Here is a 15,046-nt window from a genome sequence, read left to right on the forward strand (position 1 = left end):
ACGTACCGCCGAATTGCTCAACACGTGGAGCGTGAGGTCTCCACAGTACATCGATGTTGTCGCCAGTGGTCGGCGGAAGGTGCACGTGCCCGTCGACCTGGGACCGGACCGCAGCAACGCACGGATGCACGCCAAGACCGTAGGATCCTACGCAGTGCCGTAGGGGGCCGCACCGCCACTTCCCAGCAAATTAGGGACACTGTTGCTCCTGGGGTATCGGCGAGGACCATTCGCAACCGTCTCCATGAAGCTGGGCTACGGTCCCGCACACCGTTAGGCCGTCTTCCGCTCACGCCCCAACATCGTGCAGCCCGCCTCCAGTGGTGTCGCGACAGGCGTGAATGGAGGGACGAATGGAGACGTGTCGTCTTCAGCGATGAGAGTCGCTTCTGCCTTGGTGCCAATGATGGTCGTATGCGTGTTTGGTGCCGTGCAGGTGAGCACCACAATCAGGACTGCATACGACCGAGGCACACAGGGCCAACACCCGGCATCATGGTGTAGGGAGCGATCTCCTACACTGGCCGTACACCACTGGTGATCGTCGAGGGGACACTGATTAGTGCACGGTACATCCGAACCGTCATCGAACCCATCGTTCTACCATTCCTAGACCGGCAAGGGAACTTGCTGTTCCAACAGGACAATGCACGTCCGCATGTATCCCGTGCCACCCAACGTGCTCTAGAAGGTGTAAGTCAACTACCCTGGCCAGCAAGATCTCCGGATCTGTCCCCCATTGAGCATGTTTGCGACTGGATGATGCGTCGTCTCACGCGGTCTGCACGTCCAGCACGAACGCTGGTCCAACTGAGGCGCCAATTGGAAATGGCATGGCAAGCCGTTCCACAGGACTACATCCAGCATCTCTACGATCGTCTCCATGGGAGAATAGCAGCCTGCATTGCTGCGAAAGGTGGATATACACTGTACTAGTGCCGACATTGTGCATCCTCTGTTGCCTGTGTCTATGTGCCTGTGGTTCTGTCAGTGTGATCATGTCATGTATCTGACCCCAGGAATGTGTCAATAAAGTTTCCCCTTCCTGGGACAATGAATTCACGGTGTTCTTATTTCAATTTCCAGGAGTGTATATTGCCACTTCTCATATAGGTGAACATTCTCAGCTATTTTACTGAAAGAATTTCATTTGATTTTGTATATGATGTATTATATTTCAGGCTAAAATGTATAAAAAGAAATTAAATTGTCACAATCGATATGTACTAATGGTTAAAATTATTCTAGTTTTAGAAATATTTGAAATTGGAAATTCTGTCTTTGAACTTGTTGCATCTTGTGTGAGGCCAAGAAAGAATGTGAGCTTGTGTCTAATCAGGAATTTGGAACTTGAAAATATGTCTGATACAAAAAAACTGTGGGAGAATGTGTATGTGCTTCCTTGTCTGCCTATTGCCACATTCAAGATCTGTTGCTCTTCTTTACCTAAACTTGCAACTAAATGGCTGGTCACTAAAGGTGCTGGTAACTATGACAGATACGTGAAATAAGTCAAAAATCTTAAAAATATTTTCATTTAGAAGGTAACCAATAACTTGTAACAAAACATGTAAATGTTCAATACTCTGATATGCATATGACATGAAGTATGGTCCCCGTCTTGTGACCTCTCACAGTCTGTTGAAGTCTCTTATTTGGCACAACAATACTGTATTTTGTCTTTCATTTGTTGTAACTCTTTCTGGATATCTGTGAAGCTCCTGTTTTGTAGTGCCACAACTACTTGTGTTATCGTTGTTACCTGTTGCTGTGGGCACACTGTGACTGATGCTAGTGGAAGTTAAAATGTTCCCTGCATGCAATCACCAACATCTGCCAACATACTTAATATCAATTCTGAATGCGAATTTATTACAGTTTGCACAGGTAGTGGCAACCAGCTTGTCCACAACACCTGAAGCAATGAGTCCAGCATTAATGTGTCAGCCGGCCACTGTGGCCGAGGGTTCTAGGCGCTTCAGTCCAGAACCGCTCGACTGCTGCGGTCAAAGGTTCGAATCCTGCCTCGATCATGAATGTGTGTTATGTCCTTAGGTTAGTCAGGTTTAAGTAGTTCTAAGTTCTGGGGGACTGATGATCTCAGATGTTAAGACCCATAGTGCTCAGAGCCATTTGAACCGTTAATGTGTCAGATACATGGCTAAGATGCCGTAGATATTGTGAAGAGGTTTTGTCTCCCATCTTTTTGCTATATAATAACTTGTGAATCTATTGTTCTGCTGATCTGGAAACCCACTGTATCAATGCTAACTTCACTGAGTGAGGTGATGTAGTGGTTAGCATACTGGACTCACATTCGAGAGGATGATGATTCAATCCTGCATCCATCCGTCCTGATGTAGGTCTTCGTTGATTTCCTAAATAGTTTCAGGCAAAAGCCGGGATGGTTTCTTTGAAAGAGCTTGGCTGACTTCCTTCCCCAGCTTTTCATAATCCATTGGGACCAATGACCTCACTGTCTGGTTCCTTACCTCCCCCCCTCCCTGAATCAACCAACCAATGCTTACTTCAAGTGTTCTTAACAATTGGACATTGATGGAGCAATAATAATATCTTCTATCACAGATTGAAGCTTTGATCAAGTTGGCTACCACATAGATGAACATTGCCTTATCATTTGATCTTTTGTTATTCCACGATAGAAAAAAATTGTTTTCACTTTTTTGAACCAAACTTTTTGTTTTCTGTTGGCAAAATGATGGTAAATGCTGGGCCACTCATAAGATAAACCTGTGTCTGTTGTGAGTGGACTGATGTTGATGAATTCTGACTGGGGCAGCTTGTATCTCACCATATCCTCCTTCCTGTGTCATAAGTCTCTATAAATTCTCATCTTCCAATGACAACTTGACTTATTCTACTGCACGTTAAACAGAGATATCAGAAACACAAATAAACACTCTTATGTTGAAACCTGTCTGCTTTTATTGCTGCTACTTCGATTCACTATTGTCCATGACAGAGATATCAAATTTTTGATTGAATTGAGGATTTCTTGATAGGGAGTACTCAGTATGTTATTGTTTGGAGAGTTATTGGCATACGTAGAAGTAACTTTAGGCTAGCTCCAATGAAGTGTATTAGGACCCTCGTTCATGTTGTATATTAATGACCTGGCAGTCGATTTTAATAGTAACCTCAGAATGTTTTGATGGTGCAGTTATCTACTAGCAAGTACTGTGGGGAAACAGTCAACACGAATATTCAGTTAGATCTCAGTAAAGTTTCAAAGTGGTACAATGATTGGCTTGGCAACATGCTTCAAATGTTCATAATTGTAAAATTGTTCATTTCACAAAACAAAACAAAAACATAGTATCCTTCAGTTTCAATCTCTATTAGTTACAGTTGGAAAACAAATAGTTGGGTGTAACAGTTTGTTGGGATATGAAATGGAATGGTCATTAAGCTGTTGTTAGCAAAGCATGCAGCTGACTTTCATTTATTGATGGGATGCAAGGGAATTGCATTCAGTTAACAAAGGAGATTGCTTACAAAACTCTCATATGTCCCTTCATAAAATATTACTCAGGTGTGTGGAAGCTGTAGCAGATAAGACAAACACAGGATGTTAAATATATACAAAGAAAGATGTTATGAATGGTCACAGGTTTGGTTGACCAATGGGAGAGTGTCAAGTAGATGCTGAAAAACTTGAACTGGCAGAGCTTGAATGTAAATGCTATACCCTGTGAAATCCTTACAAAGTTTCAAGAACCAGGGAAGAATTTGTGAACATACTACCACCCCTTATGTAATGCTCGCATAGTGATTGCAAATACAAGATTAGAGTTGTACTTTATATACAGAGGCAGTAAAGCATTCATTCTTCCCATTCTCCATAAACAAAAGAAATAAGAAGAAGAGCAGTGAGAAGTAGCCCCTGCCTGCACTTCACAGTGGTTTGCAGAGTGTTGATGTTTATGTAATACATTACATTCAGGTAAGATAATGCTTGCCCACACAGGGTGAGAGTTTCTACTGCTTGTCTTTGGAGTTAGCAAAACCATGCCTTTGTCAGCAAGGTCACTGGATCTCTCCATAAATTGAGAATGTTCAGAGCATTATTGACAGGGTCCTCCAACCAGCTCAAGGTTTTGAGATCTAATACATTAACTGGACAGAATTTGGTATGATATCTCTCATGAGGACATCCAACAACTCTATCAGTCAATGCCAAGATGAATAACTGCTTGCATAAGGGCCAGAGGTGGACCTACATATTTACTTGCTCAATTTGTGAAGCTCTTTCTCTTGAACAAATCATCAAATTTTTCTAAGACTGTAATCATATGTTTGTCTGTACATGCATGTCACATCCAATGATTTCCATCCCATTCAAATAATTCCTTCATTGTGCACCCTTTCCTCTTTTTTTTTTAGAGCGTATTTATAACACAGCGGCAGCCTTTTTAACTGCTTTAATTTGAACATCACTGTGTATCCATTCTGTTATGTTGATATCCACAGATGTGATGTAACCAGAGAGTCCAAATAAGGAATAAAAAGGGCACCTCTGCAATAGAGCTGTCTCATTGTTAAGTTTGTCCCGCAGATATTCTAGGCACTTGGATGTTAATTTCCAGAAATTCATAATACTTAACATAAACAGCTAGTGAATTATCTTCTATTTCCACACTGTCTTTAAGATAAAACTCCCAAAGTTCCATCTTTAAATTTTGGTGTACAGAACATAAGTCAAAAGCCATTGAGTTTAGCTTATTTCCAAGAAGCTCTTGCCATGAAGAACACCATGAAATAAATTTGAGGTACTTGCCTAATGTTAAAGATGATGCCACAGTGTCCAATAGGAATGCTTATGGACAACCATGTTTCACCTTATAGTCAACAGAAGACTTCTTAGAGCTTATTTGATGTTACAAAAATATTTAGAAAGCAGTCACATACATTCCACGACGGGAATCCTCGTCACATCTAGAAAGAAAATTTCCTGCAGACAAAACGGGATGGGGCTATACGAGCTGAGCGGAATAAAGCCAAACAGGTGAATGATAACTGCTGCTTGTTCATGTGGTTGATTTGGTTTGTGAATGTTCAGCTTTGTTATAATTACTAGCGAAATCTATAGATTCAGACTACCAGAGTGGAAAAAATGACTAACAAGAATAACGAGTAAGAAAGATTATGTATCATCTTCCCAGTGTATCCAAGAAAGTGAAATTTTGACGGAAAGATTTTGGCCAGATTGCTACACTAAACAAGGCCCGGCTAGCGGCCGCTTAAGTTCCATTCTGGGAGTAGCACGTAAAACGTGTTGTACGAACACATAATAATGCCTAACCAGGGAATAGTCGGTGGATAACTAAACCAGTGATTGTGGCAGGATTAGTAAAGTTAACTGGAAAATGAATTTTGACAGTGGTAGGAATAGGTACAGAATTAGTGATGACAAGACTGTTTGTTAGAACAAGGAAGGAGAAGAAATGGGGACATCATACAAATTATGGAAGAATAAGACGATTCCAAATTTATACAAAAATTTCGTTCTACTTCTTTTCAGTCTCATACATGAGAAACTGGAGTGTATGAATGAAATGTGAAACTATTTCCTAACATAAAGCTTTTTGCTTGTAGTAGGCCAAATAGGTATTTCGTATTGGTACTTCATGAATTACATTCTGTCTTATTATAAAAAGATCATTATTGCTAAAACAGTCTCACTTATTTGGTGTGTGTTACAATTGCTGCAATACTAGAAAGCCCTATTTTGTTTTATCCAGCACACAGTGACAAAATAGATGTAATCAGATCGAGAAACAACAAGTCTTGGGTACTATTTGTATTAACAGCTTTTTCAATATTAGACAACGACATTTCTATTTTTTATGTAACTAAGCGTTTGACATACTGTGATAAGGTAATAGTTCTTTGCAGAAAGGAAAGCACACCATGTAAAGCTGTCGTAAGATTAGAGAGAAAAATCGCTAGGACCTAAGGATTGAAGAAATGTAAAATGTCTTGCCTGTCTCTTGTCTTAACTGGTTTTAGGTATCCTATATTTAATTTTATGTCACACAAAACAGCAAGTTATTAGTTAATAGGTAATAAAGAGTGCAAATTTTCTGAAGAGTTCTTGTTCTAACAATTACAAATAATCCTATCCAGTATTAATTGCGAGTTTCTTTTTAAAGAGGGGCAGGATGTCAAACCGGCCAACTGGGATCAAGAGAGGCACTACAGGACATTATAATTTACACTGTCCTGAAATAGTTTGATGGCGTCCATTACAAAATATACACGTTTGAGTTCCACAGAGCAAAATACAGTGAGGTGTGGTATAAGACTGTTGTTTGAAGAGGCGTGGCACTGCACTGCACACTTACAACCAAATAATGTGTCTTACATTTCCTCGAAGATATATGTTTTAAGTATCAGACTCTTCATAAAGATGTGTGCTACAAAATAACCTTATTTTTGAAAAGTCCCTTTTCTCAAAAAATTTTGATATTCTGATGCGCAGAGCAGTCTGAATGGCTGGGAGCTATCAAGTGAATTGAAAGACATTCACATGATTACGGAAGGCTAAAGTATGTTACTACTTTCAGATTTTATTTTATTTCCACCTTTCTGACAGTCAAGCATTAATCGCCTTGCAGAACAATAAAGTTATTTTTGCCAGTTTGCTAAAGAAATTTGGCTTTTATTAAGCTTTCCTGCTGAGGCAGTCAATTTATTTGAAACAAAATGTTTAATGCCAAACTATTGGCTAGTTTCAACTGTTTGCTTCATTTCAAGTGCACGTTTTCATCTTCTAGCACGTATGGCTTTATGCCATAATATAGAACCAAACATGAGAAGCTGTTAATACAAATAGTACCCAAGACTGGTGTGGTTCTGGTACTCCAAGAAAATTTACGTCCTGAAAACCACAATGAAAAGCTTCACATCAGGTTGAGGCCTATGTCATAGGGAATCTGGACATACGAATGCGCACTGTAAGGTGAACTATGCACTTTAGTATGGTTCACAAAATTCCGATGCTCTTGCAGTATCCTCTGATGTCTTGCTTCTTTTATGATACAATACTGGCAATTAAAATTGCTACACCAAGAAGAAATGCAGATGATAAATGGGTATTCATTGGACAAATATATTATACTAGAACTGACATGTGATTACATTTTCATGCAATTTGGGTGCATAGGTCCTGAGAAATCAGTACCCAGAACAACCACCTCTGGCTGTAACAATGGCCTTGATATGCCTGGGCATTGAGTGAAACAGAGCTTGGATGGCGTGTTTAGGTACAGCTGCCCATGCAGCTTCAACATGATACCACAGTTCATCAAGAGTAATGACTGGCATATTGTGATGAGACAGTTGCTCGGCCACCATTGACCAGACATTTTCAATTGGTGAGAGATCTGGAGAATGTGCTGGCCAGGGCAGCACTCGAACATTTTCTGTATCCAGAAAGGCCCGTACAGGACCTGCAGCATGCAGTTTTGCTATATCCTGCTGAAATGTAGGGTTTCGCAGGGATCGAATGAAGGGTAGAGCCACGGGTCATAACACATCTGAAATGTAACATCCACTGTTCAAAGTGCTGTCAATGCAAACAAGAGGTGACTGGGGCGTGTAACCAATGGCACCCCAATACCATCACACAGGATGATACGTCAGTATGGCGATGACGAATACACATTTCCAATGTGCATTCACCGTGATGTCGCCAAACACAGATGTGACCATCATGATGTTGTAAACAGAACCTGGATTCATCCGAAAAAATGACGTTTTCCCATTTGTGCACCCAGGTTCGTTGTTGAATATATCATTGCAGGTGCTCCTGTCTGTGATGCAGCGTCAAGGGTAACCGCACCCATGTTCTCCGAGCTGACAGTCCTTGCTGCTGCAGGCATTGTCGAACTGTTTGTGCAGATGGTTGTTGTCTTGCAAACATCCCCATCTGTTGACTCAGGGATCGAGACGTGGCTGCACGATCCATTACGGCCATGCAGATAAGATGCCAGTCATCTCGACTGCTAGTGATATGAGGCCTTTGGGATTCAGCACGGCATTCCGTATTACCCTCCTGTACCCACCGATTCCATATTCTGCTAACAGTCATTGTATCTTGACCAACGCTAGCAGCAATGTCACGATACGATAAACCGCAATCGCAATAAGCTACAATCCGACCTTTATCAAAGTCAGAAACGTGATGGTACGCATTTCTCCTCCTTACACGAGGCATCACAAAACATTTCACCAGGAAACGCCAGTCAACTGCTGTTTTTGTGTGAGAAATCAGTTGGAACCTTTCCTTATGTCAGCATGTTGTAGGTGTCACCACCGGCACTAACCTTGTGTGAATGCTCTGAAAAGCTAATCATTTGCATATCACAGCATCTTCTTCCTGACGGTTAAATTTTGCATCTGTCGCTCATCATCTTCATGGTGTAGCAATTTTAATAGCGAGTTGTGTATGATGTAAGATCTTTTGATGTTTTACGCATACGAACATATGGGATTCCTACGTCACCGTAGCTGTGCAAGCGCAGTGACGCCTCTTATCTGGCGCCCTGTGGCAACTGCTGAAATGAATCTATTTCTAACAGGTCGTGGGAAAATATTGTGAATTGTTGTTCAAAAAGCATTATTTTCAAAGTAAATTTTCCTCTTATGCAAGATGAACTATATGCGAAAATGTACGATGAATTTCTTAAATCACAGAGCATTTGCTCTCTTTTAAAAGTCAACTCTTTGATGATGAGCCATTTAGATGAATTTCGAGCCCAGAATATCAGAGATTTATGCCAGTGTTAAAAATTTTACTGGCGTATTTGTGTGATGTATCTTAAAGTGTAACGTGCGGTAAACAGGTCAACATTAATGTGAAAGCTTGGCTTCTCTTGTAGTTTATTAATCTTAGAGACAAATATTATATGTGAAAGCTTTGCTTTTCATGTAGCAACACCACGTGCATTAATTTAAACCATTAACTTCTCCTGTTGGTGGAATTCGAATTTATACTTTTGTCATATGAAAATATGCAGCGTACATGTTGCTGCACTTCAAAGATCTTTCCAAAACATGTTTTTTTCGGAGTTTTGTTTTCTGAAGTTCTGGGAAATTCTGCGCTGCTACATAAAACCATATCCATTCAAAGAATAAGTTTTACAGTTCCGAGGGAAAGTATTCTGTCACTTAACACAGAAAAAGTGTTTTTTCACCAAGGAGAAAATGTATTTTTAACCAGGAAATCTGGGAAAAATCCGGGAATTTTTTTTCCTTGTCTGCATATACACCCTGTAATAGAAATTATTCAGATAGTTATGGAAACCAGGTTTTAAACTGTAAGACATTTCCAGGGGCAGAAGTGGACTCTGACCACAATTTATTGGTTATGAACTGCAGATTAAAACTGAAGAAATTGTAAGAAGGTGGGAAGTTAAGGAGATGGGACCTGAATAAACCTAAAGAACCAAATGTTGTAGAGAGTTTCAGAGAGAGCACTAGGGAACAATTGATAAGAATGGGGGAAAGAAATACAGTAGAAGAAGAATGGGTACCTTTGAGAGATGAAATAGTGAAGGAAGCAGAGGATCAAGTAGGTAAAAAAATGAGGGCTAGTAGAGATCCTTGGGTAACAGAAGAGATATTGAATTTAACTGATGAAAGGAGAAAATACAGAAATGCTGTAAACGAAGCAGGTGAAAAGGAATACAAACGTCTCACAAATGAGGTTAGCAGGAAATGCAAAATGGTTAAGAAGGGGTGGCTAGAGACAAATGTAAGGATATAGAAGTATATATCACTAGGGGTAAGATAGATACTGCCTACTGGAAAATTAAAGAGACCTTTGGGGAAAAGAGAACACTTGTATGAATATCAAGAGCTCAGATGGAAACCCAGTTCTAAGCAAAGGGAAAACAGAAAGGTGGAAGGAGTATATAGAAGGTCTATACAAGGGCGATGTACTTGAGGGCATAATTATGGAAATGGAAGAGGACGTAGATGGAGATGAACTGGGAGATATGGTACTGTATGAAGAATTCAACAGAGCTCTGAAAGACCTAAATCAAAACAAGGCCCCAGGAATACACAACATTCCATTAGAACTACTGATAGCCTTGGCAGAGCCATACCCTCATACTTAAAGAAGAATATAATAATTCAAATCCCAAAGAAAGCAGGTGTCAACAGGTGAGAAATTTACTGAACTATTAGTTTAATAAGTCACAGCTGCAAAATACTAACACGAATTCTTTACAGACGAATGAAAAAACTGGTAAAAGCTGACTTCAGGGAAGATCAGTTTGGATTCCATAAAAATGTTGGAACAAGCAAGGCAATACTGACCGTACGACTTATCTTAGAAGATACATTAAGGAAAGGCAAACCCATATTTCTGGCATTTGTGTACTTATAGAAAGCTTTTGACAATGTTGATTAGAATACTCCCTTTCAAATTCTGAAGGTGGCAGGGGTAAAATACAGGGAGTGAAAGGCTATTTACAATTTGTACAGAAACCAGATGGCAGTTATAAGAGTCAAGGGCTATGTAAGGAAAGCAGTAGTTGAGAAGGGAGTAAGACAGGGTTTTAGCCTGTCCCCGATGTTATTCTACCTGTACATTAAGCAAGCAGTAAAGAAAACAAAAGAAAAATATGGCGAATTAAAATCCATGGAGAAGAAATAAACACTTTGAGGTGTGTCGACGATACTGTAATTCTGCCAGAGGCAGCAAAGATCCTGGAAGACAGCTGAACGGAATGGACAATGCTTGAAAAGAGGATATAAGAGGAACATCAACAAAAGCAAAATGAGGATAATGGAATGTAGTCAAATTAAATCAGATGATGCTGAAGGAATTAGATTAGGAAATAGGCAGTTAAAGTAGTAGATGAGTTTTGCTATTTGGGGAGCAAAATAACTGATTATTGGTTGAAGTAGAGGGGGTGTAAAATGTAGACTATCTATGGCAAGAAAGTATTTCTGAAGAAGAGAAATATGGTAACATCGAGTATAGATTTAAGTCTCAAGAAGTCTTTTGTGATAGTATATGTAGGAGTGAAGCCATCTATGGAAGTGAACCATGCATGGAAAATAGTTTAGACAAGAAGAGTATAGAAGCTTTCAAAATGTGGTGCTACAGAAGAATGTTGAAGATTAGGTAGATTACATACCTAATGAGGAGGTACTGAATAGAATTGGGGAGAAGAATAATTTGTGGCACAACCTGACTAAAAGGAGGGATCGGTTGGCTGGAGACATTCTGAGACATCAAGGGATCAGCACTATAGTATTGGAAGGAAGCGTGACAGGTAAAAACCGTAGAGGGAGACCAAGGCATGAATAGGCTGAACAGATTCAGAAGGATGTAGGTTGCAGTGGTTACTCGGAGAGGAAGAAGCTTGCACAAGATTGAGCAGCATGGAGACCTGCATCAAACCAATCTCTGGACTGAAGACCACAACAACAAACAAGTGTGTCTATTACTCCCAGGTAATTTGCATTCATACAGCCCTAAAAAGTTAAATGAAAGTACCAAAATCCCCTATATGAGAAATTAACAGTATTTTCTGAACTTTCATCATTAATGACTAATGGCCATTATGTCTTGCTTTAGTTATTTGGCATATTCACATTCAATACAAACCTCTTTGTACAGGTGGTATGAGAATTGCTACCAGTGTTGAACTATATTCCTCTTTTCATGGAATTTAGCACTGTTTGCATTTATGCCTGATTCATATAACTGTGTCAGGCTTATAGCCTTACAACATGATTTTTGTATTGGGGGAGAAAAATAAATTGTACAGAACCAGGTTTACCCATACAAACAGTTATGTGCATTAAGGTACCCATATCTGGGACACAAGAAGGCGCACTGGCTCTGGATTGAATCCGCCATGCTCACTGGTTTCATTATGTTGGCTAGCCTGGATGTGGTTTTTAGCCTGTTTTCCACATTCACCATGGAAAACTAAGCTGAATCCCCATGTCCCACCTCCAGTATGTGATGTGCAAACACTTTGGGAAGCTGTCGCATTAAAATGCATTTGTGAGTGGTGACCCCATTGTCATGATAGCCTATATACTGTTATGGTTACTTCTCCATGAAACTGGAGAAGTCCTATATCAGTCCCAAGCTGGCATTGACTGGATAAAGGAGGAGGAATGTGATAAAGGTTCTGGAGGAATGTGAATAAGATGTCCTCACCTATGGGTACCCGCATGGCACCATCCTATGCTAACCTATTGATGGGCCATCTAGAGGAATCCTTCGTAAAAAACTCAGTTTCCTAAACCCCTCACCTGGTTCAGATGCATTGATGACATCTTTGCTATCTGGATTGAAGGTGAGGACACATTACTCACATTCCTCCAGAACCTCAACAACTTCTCCCCCATTTGCTTCGCCTGGTCCTTCTCAACCCAACAAGCCACCTTCCAAGACGTTGACCTCTGCCTCAGAGATGGCTACATCAGTACTTCTGTCCATATCAAACCTACTAACCACCAGCAATACCTCCACTTCAACAGCTGCCACCCATTTCATACCAAGAAGTCCCTTCCGTACAGCCTAGCCTCCTGTGCTCATCGCATCTGCAGTGACGAGCAGTCCCTCTCTAAATATACCGAGGGTCTCGCTGAAGCCTTCAGTGACCATAATTATCCTCCCATCCTTGTACAAAAACAAATCTCCCGTGCCTTATCTTTCCAGTCTCCCACCACCTCCCGAAGTCCCACAGTCTGGCCACAGAGGAGCATTCTCCTTGTAACTCAATACCATTCGGGACTGGAGCAACTGAATTACATTCTCCACCAGGGTTTCGATTACCTCTCGTCGTGCCCTGAAATGAGAAATGTCCTACCCACTATCCTTCCCACCCCTCCTACTGTTGTATACCACCGTCCACCGAACCTACACAATATACTCGTCCATCCTTACACATCCCCAGCTCCCAATCCCTTACCTCATGGCTCATACCCCTGTAATAGACCTAGATGCAAGACCTGTCCCATACATCCTCCTACCACCACCTACTCCAGTCCGGTCTCCAACATTACCTATCACACCAAAGGCAGGGCTACCTGTGAAACCAGTCATGCGATCTACAAGCTAAGCTGCAACTACTGTGCTTCATTCTATGTAGGCATGACAACCAACAAGGTGTCTGTCCACATGAACGTCCACCGACAAACTGTGGCCAAAAAACAAGTGGACCACCCTGTAGCTGAACACACTGCCAAACATGATACCCCTCATCTCAACGACTGCTTCACAGCCTCTGCCATATGGATCCTTCCCACCAACACCAGCTTTCCTGAATTGCGCAGGTGGGAACTTTCCCTGCAATACATATGTTCCTGTAACCCTCCTGGCCTCAACTTTCGTTAGTCACTATCTTCACCCATCCAGCCCCCTTCCTGTTCCCATTCCAGCACTACACAGCCGTCATTTCACCGCCACACCCAGTCTTTTAATTTCTTTTATTTTTATTTCTCTCCTTTCCACTACTTAGCCCCTCCCCCCTCTGCACCTTCTCTCCTACCCTCCGTCTAAACTGCAACACTTCACTGTCGGCCACTCCCACCATACTATCCCTACCCCTCTGCACCCCAGCCTCCTCCATACCCCCACCCAGCCACCACTCCCATCATGCACTGGTGCTGCTTCTCGCAGTGTAGTTTCAGCTCTCTGAGACTGCAGATGTGTGTGCAAGTTGCGCTTGCGTGAGTGTGTGTGTGTATGTGGGTCTACTGCTGACAAAGGCGTTAATGGCTGAAAGCTATAATTGTGTGAATCTTTTTATTGTGCCTATCACAGCTCAGCATCTCCGCTATATGGTGAGTAGCAACTTTCCATCTCTCGTAAAGTTTTATGTGTATTGAAAGCAGTCATGATCTATTACAGAATTGTTCATGAATTGCTTATTGTGACCTTTTTGTGTGCTCCATTAAAAGCTTTAGGCTATTGTGATATAATGTATTATTGACTGTATAATCTTGAGGAATGAACATCCTACAGACACTGGTGTTCCTGTTGAAGAAGCAGTGTGACAGGGATTTAACTCAATGTTTTACATTTTAATCCCCCCACCTAACCCTTCCACCCCATCCCATCCCCACCACCTCTAGGGTAAGGGAGAACCTTTGCAATATGACAACTGCTGTTCAGTTTCAAATGAGATGCCCATATGCCCATAAACACAACTTTCACTGCCACCGACAAACTTTAAAAAAGTCTGTGGTCCCTCTTGAAGCTATTTTCACTTCCTGCAGACTTTCTATCAATGCTTCTTCTGTTCATTACCTAGATGTTGAAGTATATTTGCCAAAGATAAACCCATCTACTCAAATTGGCTCTCATAATCATTTATATCCAAATTCTAATTTTGGGAGCTTCTAGACAGAACTTCATACTTAGTGCCTGCAGCCTACATTTTCAGTGATAGTGTTTGTGAGAGTGAGTTAAGTAGTAACAAGTGTATGTTTTTATTTCAGGGTTCACGGTGGACATTTCAAGCTTCACGTATGCGTGGGGATTTTCTGGGAATGCAGCTGATACCAGATCAGATGCAGGTCTTAAATCCTGCAATTGTTCTGGTACTAATTCCCTTGTTTGACAGATCAATTTATCCTGTAATTGGATATAACAACACAGTGTCATCACTTTTGACAAAAATGTTTGCTGGTGGCATCATTGCAAGTTTTGCTTTCATCACTTCTGGAGCGATAGAGATTAAACTAGAGGTATACTATTTCTGTAGAGGTAACACAATGTTTCACATCAGTGTTGACTGAATTGCAACATATATTGAAAATGTGCATTTCACAGTATGATGTGTATGTCTACTTAGAAGTTCTTAAATACAGCCCGGAGCAAATATTTACTTTTATCAGTACTATACATCTTCATAATGGATGTTTAGTTTTGTTCCTTTGGTAAATTTGTAAGTGATCAAAATCTACCATAAGTCACTACAATCTGCTCTATATCTAATTTTATAGCAGCAGATTTTCAGTTCCATAAAACTATTAACAAGAATAC

The 15,046-nt window shown here is 40.9% G+C and overlaps 1 protein-coding gene across 1 annotated transcript in view; it reads left to right on the forward strand.

Moving 5' to 3' along the window:
* Positions 1 to 15,046, forward strand: part of LOC126482132 (peptide transporter family 1-like) — a 314,290-nt gene that overhangs the window by 154,073 nt on the left and 145,171 nt on the right. The window contains exon 10 of the mRNA XM_050106109.1: positions 14,500 to 14,748. Coding sequence (XP_049962066.1) covers positions 14,500 to 14,748 — 249 coding nt within the window. The remainder of the gene's footprint in view (positions 1 to 14,499; positions 14,749 to 15,046) is intronic.

Source organism: Schistocerca serialis, chromosome 5 (genome assembly GCF_023864345.2).
Source record: "Schistocerca serialis cubense isolate TAMUIC-IGC-003099 chromosome 5, iqSchSeri2.2, whole genome shotgun sequence".
In the NCBI taxonomy this organism is placed as follows: Eukaryota; Metazoa; Arthropoda; class Insecta; order Orthoptera; family Acrididae; genus Schistocerca; species Schistocerca serialis.